At 41.8% G+C, this 12387-nt stretch overlaps 1 protein-coding gene across 3 annotated transcripts in view; it reads left to right on the top strand.

The window, feature by feature from the left end:
• FKTN (fukutin) overlaps positions 1-6379 on the top strand; it is a 31040-nt gene extending 24661 nt beyond the window's left edge. For 2 of the 3 annotated variants that reach the window (XM_006768728.2, XM_006768727.2), the window contains exon 9: positions 5967-6379. In XM_006768728.2, the coding sequence (XP_006768791.1) occupies positions 5967-6180 (214 nt within the window). In that variant the 3' untranslated portion in view covers positions 6181-6379. Of the gene's footprint in view, positions 1-2306; positions 2483-5966 lie in introns of those variants that run through there. The other variant, XM_015567194.1, reaches the window with a different exon arrangement.
• Positions 6380-12387: the final 6008 nt, after the last annotated feature.

The following is a 12387-nucleotide window of genomic DNA, read 5'->3' as shown; positions in this document are numbered from 1 at the left end:
AAGGCGTAATATGCTAATTAGACCGGACAGCCAAACAACCTTCCAGATGTCCTTCCAGACAAAGCTGCTGCGGCAGGGGCCGAGGCACAGGCAGTTAGAAGTAATGAGGCAGAGGGTCCCTAGGTCTGTCTGGCGATCAGGGCTGATCAGGTTCCCCACCTCCTCCTTCCCTCGCTGCCCGTGTCCACCACCACCCACCCCGGTTCCCTGTCCCAGTCCAGGGCCTGGCCCTGATTGGGCGATTGGGGCTTGCTGGCCAGGGAGAGGGGCCAGCCACCACCGAGGTGGGTGAGCAGTGGGCCAATTGGGGCCTGCCGGGCAGGGGGAGGAAATAAGGGAAGGACCCAGTAAGTTGGCCACTGGCCCCAAGGAGGGATCTGGCCCTCGGGCCCCCTGGGAAAGGGGCCATGTCCACCACCACCCACCTCCAGTTCCCCACTCCAGCCTGGGGGCCCAGTCCCGATCAGGCGATCAGGGGCTGCCGGCCGGGGGAAAAGACCAAAAGGTTGGCCAACAGGCCCCATTGGTGATTGGGGCCTGCGGGCTGGGAGCAGCTCCTGCGTTGAGCATTTGCCCCCTAGTGGTCAGTATGCATCATACTAACTAGTCGTTTTGTCATAACAGTTGCTTAGGTCAAAGTGATCAGGCAGGCAGGCAGAGTGGTTAGGGTAGATTAGGCAGGCAGGCAGGCGAATGGTTAGGAGCCAGCAGTCCCAAGAGGGAGCAGGCCGGGCTGAAGGCCTCCTCGCACAAATTTCATGTACTGGGCCTCTAGTATATAGATAAAAACTTATTTTTCTTTTTGATAAGCATATTCATGCTGAGTAAGTTCTGATGATAAGTTAATGAATATATAATTGACACTCTCATTGTGACTAGGTGAATGGGGGGTGGTGTTTTTGACATTCAGCCACAGTTTGTTTATTCAGAATGTAATAAAGATGCCAAATTGCATGTATAATTTAGAGGCTTTTTAAAAAAATCTATAAGAAAGTAGAGCATAGAAATTAAAGGCATGGTGGCAGCCCATTTGCTTTTGAATCCCAGCTCTACATTTGACCGGCTGGATATATTACCTTGGGGAAAGTTATATAACTCCTCTGTACCTAAGTTTCCTCGAGTGTGAAATGGGAATAATAATAGAAACTGCTACATAGAGTGGTTTTGAAGATTAAGTGAGTTAATAGACTGAAGGGTTTTGAAGAGAATAAGCATGTTCTGAGTGTTAAATAATTATTAGCTGCTATTATTAATATTATTATTAGTGGTGGTGGTGGTGGTGGTAAAGAAAACTATTCCTCTTCTTAGTTTTATGAGAAATTTAGAAATTAAATTGATAAATCTATTCTTAGAGAACTCATATGAGAATATCACCTTTTTCTAAGAAAGATAATTTCTACAGCCAGTATGATAATCCTGTTATTCTTAAATTTTCTTCTAAGGCTTGCTTGTCTTCTCACTGACATGATCTGAAACCCATAAACCTCAAAAGAACTGTTCATTTCTAAGCACTTCGTTTCTGGATAGAAAGAGCTCCGTTCATTCTGCTGTAACTGCTCTTTATGGCGGCAGTGTTTGGGAAGTGTGAAGTGTTCTGATGATTTCACAGGAGAAATGAGCAGTGGTAGAGCTGTCTGGACAGATGGTGTGAGTCCCAGATTTTCTATCATGTTACCGTGACCTTAAAAGGCAGAGAAAAGAACGGGATGGCTGTGTATAGTTTCTTTGGAAGATTCCCCCAGCCATATGCCATTTTCATTCTTTTCAGCACTATTTGCTTTAAAAAACTACAGTATTTTCTAGATGGGGGCAGGGGAAACCTTTAGAGCTAGTTTAAAGGTCTTTATAATATTCTACCTTTTTTCAACACAGTTAATTCAGAGAAAAGCTTAACAATATCATAGAATGCTTACCATTTTTTAAAAGATTGGAGAGAAACTCAGGAAGGAATAAAAAGTTTCTGCTTTCAAAACTTTACTCTTTGCCTTCAGAATTAGGTTTTTGACTCAAGATTTAATAATAATTATAATATTAACAGCATCAATGAAGATATAGTTACCGCAGTATCTGCTAGATATCAGGTACTCTGATAGGTACTTTATATTTATAATCTCAATCTTTGCATTATCTCTATAGATTATATGCTCTCACTCCCAGTAGATATGAGGAAGCTGAAGCTCAGGGGAGAGAAGTAACTCATTCAAAGTCATCTTGCCATAATGGCAAGGCCAAGATTTAACTCCAGACCTAAAATCTAAATTCTACTCTGAAATTTTGGCATTTTTATATTTATTTTTGTTCTCCAGAGTCCTAATCATCAGTAAACAGTAATGAAGTAATAATTAATGCCTCGAGGATTTGAATTTTAACTTCTACTGAGTATTTACTATATGCATGCTTTATTGTACCTGCTTTCCCCCCCTTATTTACATACTAGAGGCCCAGTACACGAAATTTGTGCACTGAGGAGGGGCGGGTGTCCCTCAGCCCAGCATGCACCCTCTCCAATCTGGGACCCCTTGGGGGATGTCTGACTGTTGGCAGTTGGACATCCCTCTCACAATCCAGGACTGCTGGCTCCCAACCACTCGCCTGCCTGCCTGCCTGCCTGATTGCCCCTAACTAATTCTGCCTGCCAGCCCAATCACCCCTGGACCACTCCCCTACCAGCCTGATCGACGCTTAACTGCTCCCCTGCAGGCCTGGCTGCCCCCAACTGTCCTCCCCTGCCAGCCCAGTCGCCCCCAACTGCCCTCCCCTGCTGGCCTGGTTGCCCCGACTGCCCTCTCCTGCTGGCCTGGGCACCCCCAACTGCCCTCCCCTGCCGGCCTGGTTGCCCCGACTGCCCTCTCCTGCAGGCTATTGTGTGGCTGTGGGCGCTGCCATTTTTGAGGGCAGAGCAGTCAATTAGCATATTCCCTCATTGGCTGTCCAGCACTGCCATTTTTGTGAGGGTGTGAGGGTCAATTAGCGTATTCCCTCTTTATTAGATAGGATAGTTAAATGCACCCATTTTAAATTTTGACAAATGCATATACTTATGTAACTACTACAATAATCAAGATAAAGAACATTTCTTTCTTTTTTTTTAAGGGACACTATAGTCTAAGTGAGCACAGATAAAAATATCCTAAATGAAACACAATGAATACAATTTTGTACTGTGTGATATTAGTATAATTCTCAACATTAAAGGATTAAAAGATTAAAGGGAGGAAAAAACTATGTGATTGTTTCAGTAGATGATATTTAAACCTTTTGATAAAATTCCTGATTAAAAATAAAAAGAAGGATTTTTAGTACCCTTGGAATAAAAGAGATCTAGAATTCATTTAACCTGGTTAAGAAAATATACCAAAAACTTAGAGTGAGCAGTCATACTTAATGATAAAACTTTAAAAGCTTTTCTATTAAAATTTAAAAAGAATATAAGAATGCATGCTGTCCCTACTTTTATTTTTTTTTAAATATGTTTTATTGATTTTTTACAGAGGAAGGGAGAGGAATAGAGAGTTAGAAACATCGATGAGAGAGAGACATCGATCAGCTGCCTCCTGCACACTCCCCACTGGGGATGTGCCTGCAACCCAGGTACATGCCCCTGACCGGAACCGAACCTGGAACCCTTCAGTCCGCAGGCCGACGCTCTATCCGCTGAGCCAAACCGGTGCTGGCTGTCCCTACTTCTATTAAGCTAGAGGGTTTAAGGCACTGGAATAAATAACACAATGAAAAGAAGTTAAGAGTTAAAAGAAGAGACAAAATTGGTAAAGAGAATAAACCATCTGTGTTGTTTCACAGGAAATTCTTGTTTAACCCATTGTATGCCATAAATGTCTGTAGATGCAAGTGGTGGAACTTCCTCACATGCCATGCGTGTCTATTAAAAAAAAATGTTTTCCCTAAGTGGCAGCCCTGACCAACTTTAAAATTATTTTTCATGAGAATTTTCAGCTGAAAATATTCAAGAACACCCAAATTATGAGTAATATATTTATTTTTATAATATTCGTTGCAAATTGATTTTTTAACTAAGTTCAAATTATCGTGGTGTGTGGGGATGGTTTCCATTTTAGACATGTGGTTAATAAAATGGCTCTGCTGCTCCAGCTTCAGAGTTTAATGTGAACTTATGTTTAAAAAGGTCAGATTCTATTGTAATTAGTATCTCTAGCTCAGCCTTGCTAACTAGTAATAGTAAAATGTGTTTTCTTTAACAGTTATGTGTATAGGTTGTACAATTAAACTGACGAATTACTTTATCCAACCATTAAGTAGTTTTACAGATTTTAAGGATGTCTGTGAGAGGGAAAATGGTCTACTCCAACAAGCTCTACTGTTTTATAAAAAAAATAAAAATAAAAATGATATGAGATAGAAAATGAATGGAAGGAGTGTGTGTGTGTGTGTGTGTGTGTGTGTGTGTGTGTGTTAAGATCCCTTGAATTTATATTCTATTTAGGGTTGCTTTGTCTGAATTTAAGTCTGTTCACATTTTGGATCCTATCAGAGCTGTAAAGTACAAACTACTTAGCTGAACTTCTTAGCTTTAAAAGCTAAGGCAACGTTACAGACGTGTGGTGTGTTAGTCATTGTTTACTGGTAACCTGGATAGAGAACATGGCAGGTGTTCTATGTCACTCACCCCTCCCTCCCCCCTTCCTCTCCACAGTCCCATTTTACAGTCAGTTTTATATTTTATGGTTTGTTTAGCTTTTCTCTTTTCCTAGGAAATTGGAATTTTTCTTTTTGCTGAATAGATTGAAAATTACTTAGTGAAAAGAAAACCACAAAAAGCTTAGGGATATCTCTCTATTTAGAACAAAAGTAATGTTTGAGTTAAATTGTCTTTGAATTCTTTTAACATTGTTTATACATTTAAAATGTTTTGGTTTTGTTCATAAATCTTTTATTGTTCAAAATGTTACCTTTGTAAAATTTGTGGTATTCTTATTCACCCTGTCTATCCTGGACCTATGGTTTTTCTTTCTGTCACTGTTTTGGTGAGACTGTAGAGACTAATATTTAAGAGAGAAGTTTCTTGGCCTATCTTACTAGGTAGACCATGATTTATGCCTCATTTCAACTTCAGTGTGTCAATTTGATAGGATGGGACAGGTGGACATTCTGCTGACCAGCTTCAGATTGGGGAGGGTGGAGGCTAGTGATGGATGGATGTGTCTGATGACAAAAGAAGCAACTCTGTGAAAATGAGTGTGCCGGGTATATGTAGGACCGCAGATGGTGGGGCCATGCCGTCTTCCTTCCTCCTCGGCTGTGAGATTCGCTGTGGCCGTGCTTTCTCAGAAGCCAGCTGGGACTGTCTAAACTGCCAGCACCCATGGCTTGGGTGGAAGGAACTTGTTGCTTTCTTTAGAACTTGTTCAGCCTCTCGTTCTCATGCATGACTTTATGTTCTTCTGGTGATAAACATGATATTCAAAAGCAGAATACGTGAGAACTGACCTCTCCCTGGAGAACGTCCCAGTTAGATCTCATTTCCACCATGATTATTCTTTGACATCTGGCTTTTTTCCCTGCTCCTTTTTTTTTCTTTAATCCTGTGATATTTCAGACTTCTGTGATGTGCTATTGTGACTTCAAGTCTCCTTGCTGAAAGGTCTTCCCAGGTTGTGGAGAGAGGAAACATTTTCCAGAAAACACTAATGGAGAATAGAGACTACAGTTTACTGGTTAGGCCTGGGCCTTTTTTACCTGTCTGTGGAGCCCAGGGGTAGGGTCAGCCCTCCTGAGTTCCTGGGACTGGGGATAGGGGAGGGGAATTAGGATGCTGTTAACATTAGAAGAGGAAAGAGATGCTGGACAGTCAAAAACATCTGTCCCCAAAGGTATTTAGTGGGAGAGAACTGTCCTTCAGCCAACAGTTCCTAACAGCTGGGTTCCTCAGCCAAGATGTCCAGTGTGGAGGCCTAAGCCCTCTCTCCCTTGCCTCTGTTTTGCCACAGATACCTGTTTCCCAGGTTTACACTGTGCTGGACTGAGTTTGTAGACATGAAGGTCCATGTGCCCTGTGAAACCATCGAATACATTGAAGCCAACTACGGGAAGACCTGGCAGATTCCTGTGAAGACGTGGGACTGGAAGCGCTCACCCCCCAATGTGCAGCCCAACGGCGTCTGGCCAATTTCTGAGTGGGATGAGGTTATCCAGATATACTGAGACAGTGGGTTGAAACGGTAGAATTCTTCTCCTGAAAAACAGGCGGATAACTGTTTAAAAAGATATATACCTATTTGTCAAACAGAAGTGGGAGCCAAAGAAAAAGAAGTTTGAAAACTCAGAGTTCTAACTCCTAAGCCAGTGGTTGGCAAACTGCAGCTTGCGAGCCACATGCGGCTCTTTGGCCCTTTGAGTGTGGCTTTTCCACAAAATACCACGTGCGGGCACGCATGTACAGTGCGAATGAAACTTCGTGACCCATGCGCAGAAGTCAGTATTTTGTGGAAGAGCCACACTCAAGGGGCCAAAGAGCCACATGTGGCTCGCGAGCCACAGTTTGCCAACCATTGTCCTAAGCCATTTAATTCTCTTATTTAGAGTTTATTGAGGAGTCTTCACATGCCAGGTACAGTGCTAGGTTACCGGGATGAGTAGAGATGAGTGAGACAGATGCCTGCCTTTTCCCGCCTCCCTTTGGTAAGCACCCCAGTTTTCCTTTGAGTGAAACACCCTCTTTGAAGAGCTCTGAGTGCTTTCAAATGTTAGATAATGTTTGGCCTGGAAGATGGGCCTGCCACATGAGGTTAAGGAAGGAGCATTGCTCTCAACATTTAAGCTTATATGTTAGTGCTGTTTTTAAGGTTGTGGTTTCTGAGTTAATATTCAAGTGATCAGATTTCAGGTGGCATCAAGACAAGATGCCAGCAGGTTCATTTGATAAGCATCCTGCTGTCGAATTGATTTAAAGCACAGGGCAGCATCCAGTGAGAGGAGAGCGCATTTCTAGCCTTGTCAAAGATGCCTGCATTTCCATACACTTTCCATTTTCATATTTGAAGTGAAGAGAAGGCTTGTGTGTGTGTAATGCTTGCATTTCTAGCCATCGTGAGAATATTCACTGACTTCCGATAGCACTTGTTGACAAAGCGTGCAAGTGGGACCATGCTAGCGGACACCATGTTGAAAGGGTTGTTTTTTCACAAAACTTACTTTCCTTCTTTCATTCTAAACCATCTGTTAGGTAAAAATATGAGCTAGTCATGGACATTTAGTATTTTCTGATGTACAGTCCTTGTACTCACAATTTTAACACTAAAATATTCATAGAAATACCTCTGGTGTTTTAAATGTTCTCTTCAGTGTATTTGTTCATTAATTATAGCTCCATAGTTTTCACGTATGGCCTATAAACGGATTAAATGGTGTGTAAGCCTACCTCTTTTCTCTCTCTCCCAAAACTACACCAGGTCTCCAAAATGAGGATAAGTAGAAAACCTGGTAACTGCTCCCCACTTTAGATCATAGTGTTCGCAAAGTTTATATCAGGTTTAGTGGTTCTGTCTGTTGAATATCAGTGGGGTAAGAACTCAAACTTCCCTACTTGATTAAATACCTCTCACTCTGAAATCCTCGTTTTCCTGCGTGGGCTGGGATGGCTCTGCCTTCCCCATCTCTTCCTGAGTCACTTTAATTACATATTCTAAGTGAGAAGTAAAGGGATGTGTAGGCACAATAGACACCTTTACCTATCTTTCCTTTTGGTCCAGGAAGGGAAGCTAAATGTTAGGGAAGCTAAAGGGAGCGACGCCTTTCCTCAGACTGCAGGCCAGGCTGTAAACCTGAAATGTGACCCGCACGTGGCGGAGTGTGCCCATTCCCCCAAACAAGTCAACACTCAAGTGAACACCACCTTGCTCTTGAATCTTCAAAGCAGAGGGGCCTCATGCCTCATTCATTCTAACCCCGTTATTTTATAGCTAAATTGTAAATCCAGAAATGAGTGATTTGAGCAAGAAACAACTGAGGCCCAAATCCGAGTGCCATGACATCGGCCCGTGCCTGTGTCATTGCTCACAGCACAGTGTGTCTGACCTGGCTCGAGGTGCTTGACAGAGAACTCATCCCCAGCTGGATTCAGTTCAGGGTATTTTCTCCCATTCCCCATTTACTATCTTCCTGATTAGATAGAGCGCCCACGGTGACAAAGAGGTCAAGAAGGACTGTTTCTTGTTCAAAATTCTTAGGTTAACTTGATACCTTTATTGAAAAATGTCTTAGCTTCAAAAGGTGAAATGAAATCATTCATTGGGTACATCAGCCTCAGGTCATGATGCTTTTCACATCCAGGAGTACCTACCCTCTGGAGCTCAAGAGGTGTCTGGTTGCCACCCTCTACTTCCCAGGAAGCATCAGCACCAGTCTGCTAAGTGCCAGTATCTGAAGCCTCTCCCCGTGCTCTTTATTGCTATTCTCTTATGGATGCGACTAGTTGAAACCAGACTGTGCTCATTCCTTTTATGCTTTGTGACCCCAAACCACTGTTTCTAGACTTACAGGGCTACACATGGCAGCACAGCGAGGTGTGGACAGCAAGTGTTACAGAAAAGCAGAGGCTTATAGATTGGGGACCAGATTAGTATCTGGAAGCACCCTTGGAATGAATTCCCACACTGGCCTGAAACCACCCAATATCACAAGCTTAAGGCTGAAAATGTTCCTTTCCTCCCCCTACTTTCACCTTCTGGGAAATGAACAGGTCTTTTATCCTCAATGTTATAAACCCCAGGGGAAATTTCCTCTCAAAACCTACCCAGAAAGTGCCACATTCCCACCTTCTAACACATAATCTCCTTTGAAACGGCTTTAAAGCATAGAAAAACTCTAGTTTCTGACCCACCAAATGCCTTTCTCTGAAGAAATTTCCCGCAGCGATTTCTTTTTCCTTTTCCTCTATTATTAAGGCCTGGGCTAAGTCACCTCTGACATCTAACTAAGGGAAGGCAATATGTTGGCATAAAAAGACAACAGGTTTTAATGTAGGCCTGAGTTTGGATCCCTGCTTCATCACATGAGATTTAGGGTAGAGGACCTCTCAGCTTTAATTTTCACATGAGTGAATTAGGGAAATGATATGTATTTCTAAGGGTTTTTAGTAAGGAATAAATGAAATATAAAGTGCTTAGCGTCAAGCCTAGGATTAAGTAAGTTCTCAAGAAATTTTTCATTTTCTACTTCCAAGTCCTTTTCTAATTATTCTTCAAAAGGAGTAAAAGACACTGGGTCAGGACACAATTCTTTTTTTTTTTTTTATGATTTTTTTACAGAGAGGAAGGGAGAGAGATAGAGAGTCAGAAACATCGATCAGCTGCCTCCTGCACATCCCCCACTGGGGGTGTGCCCGCAACCCAGGTACATGCCCTTGACCGGAATCGAACCCGAGACCCTTCAGTCCGCAGGCTGACGCTCCATCCACTGAGCCAAACCGGCTTCGGCCAGGACACAATTCTTACTCAGAAGGTTGCATGACTCAATTTGCTTTAGGAAAAGTTTCTCATCAAGGTATTAAAGAACAAATTGTATGGTTTGTGAATTCGGAGACTTTACCAAGTTGCCTCCTTTTCTAAAAAGAACTTGTATTTTTATTTTATTGGTCAAGCTGTTCTCCTAGGGTCTTCTTATACTATCTCATATGCTACCTAGTTCTTTAGTTTCAAGCAATTCACTCTCTGTACCTCCCTAGATTTGGTGTCTGCTCTACCCTGGACTTTTTTGTGTGTGTTTTTTGTTGTTGTTGTTGTTGTTTTCTCAGTATGTCACCTTTTCCTAGAGGTAACCCCTCACCTCCTTGTTAGTAAATCTCTGCCCAGCCAAAATCAGATAGAAGTCATGATTTGGAGAGGGAAAGAATTTAGAATACTTAGTTTCATTTAGTTGTCTATCCTGATGAATAAATGATTACATCAGTATTAATAAAAGATCATTGAAAGTACTCATGTCCACCTTCTCCCCAAGTTTGTGCTTCTGTCTCAACTAGGCAAGAATCAACAGGGTATGTGATGCTATTTTAAGCTGCTCCCCGTCAGAAATTCTCACTATAGTGCATAAGTCAAACAGACCAGTTCAATGGTGATAGCTTTTGTACAGGAACCATTGCTAAAGTAGGCAAGCATAAGTTTTCCTAATGAGAATCCTCTGCTTCTATATTCTTAGAACTTCTAGCCTAGAATGCCCCTCTTGCCATCTCCCACTCCAACTCAGTGCAGAGATTATGTGAGAACACATTAGCCAGCCAAGCAGCTATATACTGTGAGCAGCTCCCACAAGGAGGTTAAAAGGGAGCATTAGGAGAAGTACTGTATTTTATTCTATAAAACAATTATGCTGTCTCATGTACCATATTAAAAAAATTACAAGATTTTGTAGCCTTCTTATGACTCAGAGTATGGGGAATATTTCTTGTGCCCATTAAATAAAAGTCATATGTAGCTCTTTGTCCCTTCTGCTTCATAATCAGAAAACTATGTATGTGAATTTTCTAAACAAAGTGATGTTTTAAACATGAGTCAATTTTAGTGTATGCTTACCAGTTTACTTCAGGTACAAATAATTTGTGGTACTACTGAAAATACCTTTACTATTACTCCTTTGATCAGAATTTATAATATACAATCCAGTTTGTGATGATGAATAAAATTTTTCTAATCTCTTGAAATATTTTGTGTTTATTTTTGAAATTTACAGTAGAAATAACAGATACTAACATAAGCAATCTGGTAAAACATACACAATGTCTGTGTATGGAAATGATAAAGAAATCAAAGAAGACCTAAATACATAGAGATACATACCATGTTCATGGACTGGGAAACTCAAAATAGGTTTAATGTCACTTCTATAGGTTTTAATGCAATTCCTATAAAAATCTCAGCAATATTTTAGTAGGCATTGGCAGTTTAGAGGTAACACAAATCTTAAAAATGAAATTAAAAAAAGAGCAAAAGACAAGGAAGGACATTTCACTGGAGAAGATATACAGATGACAAGCACATTAAAAAGATGTTCAATGCCATTAATCAAATACGCAAAATCAGTCCTGAGAAAGAAGGACAAAGTGGGAGGCATCACATTTCCTGTATATAACAAAGCTACATTAATCAAACCAGTGTGGTGCTGGTGTAAAAAAAGACACATAGACCAATGGAACAGAATTGAGAGCCCGAAAACAAACCCATCCGTATATGGTCAACTAATATTTGTCAAAGGAGCCGAGAATACTTAATAGAGAAATGGCAGTCTCTTCAATAAATGGAACTTGGGAAATCTAATATTTGCGTACAGAAAAATGAAACTAAAACCTTGCCTTATACCACTTACCAAAATTAACTAAAAGTGGAATAAAAACTTAAATGTGAGACCTTAAAACCATAACACTCCTGGAAGAAAACACAGGAATTTGGGAGACTTTAGATTCACTGAGACTGATCTCGGATCCCTAAAATTGCAGGGACAGAGGACAGAGGCTTAGTCAGGTGGGCCTTAGACCCTAGGTGGCTCAGGTAAGGTCACTCCTAGGCATTCCCAGCCAGTGTCGGGCACAGACACAGGGAGTCGAGGGACAAGAAGTATTTGAGGCTGATTGGTACTTGGTGTTGGTCTGGAACAGAGGTGAGAAACCTTTTATTCTGCCAAAGGCCATTTGGATATTTATAACATTCACACAGCCATACAAAATTATCAACTTAAAAATTAGCCTGCTATATTTGGTCAAACATTTAATTAACTCACCCCTAATGCCTTGGCAGGGCCAAACTAAATAATGACTCAGGCCTTATATGGTCCACAGGCCGGGTGAGACGTTCCCCATCCCTGGGGCTGATCTGGAAAGTCAAGCTCAAGAGCCAGGCTGCCAGTCATAGGGAGGAAGTGTGCTGGACCAAGGTAGGTCTCCCAAGCATTCTGGGGAGTTGGAACAGGCATCTGAGGCCCAAGACCAAGTTTACGAGGTGAACTGGTACAGGAGAGTTGGTGGTGAGATCCTAGGCCAGTGATGGCGAAACTTTTGAGCTCGGCGTGTCAGCATTTTGAAAAACCCTAACTTAACTCTGGTGCCGTGTCACATATAGAAATTTTTTGATATTTGCAACCATAGTAAAACAAAGACATTTTTGATATTTATTTTATATATTTAAATGCCATTTAACAAAGAAAAATCAACCAAAAAAATGAGTTCGCGTGTCATAGGTTCGCCACCACTGTCCTAGGCTCTGGGAAAGGCATGAAGGCAATTTCTGGAAAGGGGTGGGGGTGGAGACACAGTGGTCAGTGTTAGGTCTGGCACCCCGAGGCCGGCAGTGTGAGAGATGTGGGGAGGAGGCTGGCGCCATTTCTGCACCTGCTGCTTCAGTTAGAAACCAGGAGGCTCCACAG

The sequence above is a fragment of the Myotis davidii genome, unplaced genomic scaffold (assembly GCF_000327345.1).
Source record: "Myotis davidii unplaced genomic scaffold, ASM32734v1 scaffold723, whole genome shotgun sequence".
NCBI classification, from domain to species: Eukaryota; Metazoa; Chordata; class Mammalia; order Chiroptera; family Vespertilionidae; genus Myotis; species Myotis davidii.
This window is presented reverse-complemented; position numbering and strand designations above follow the sequence as displayed.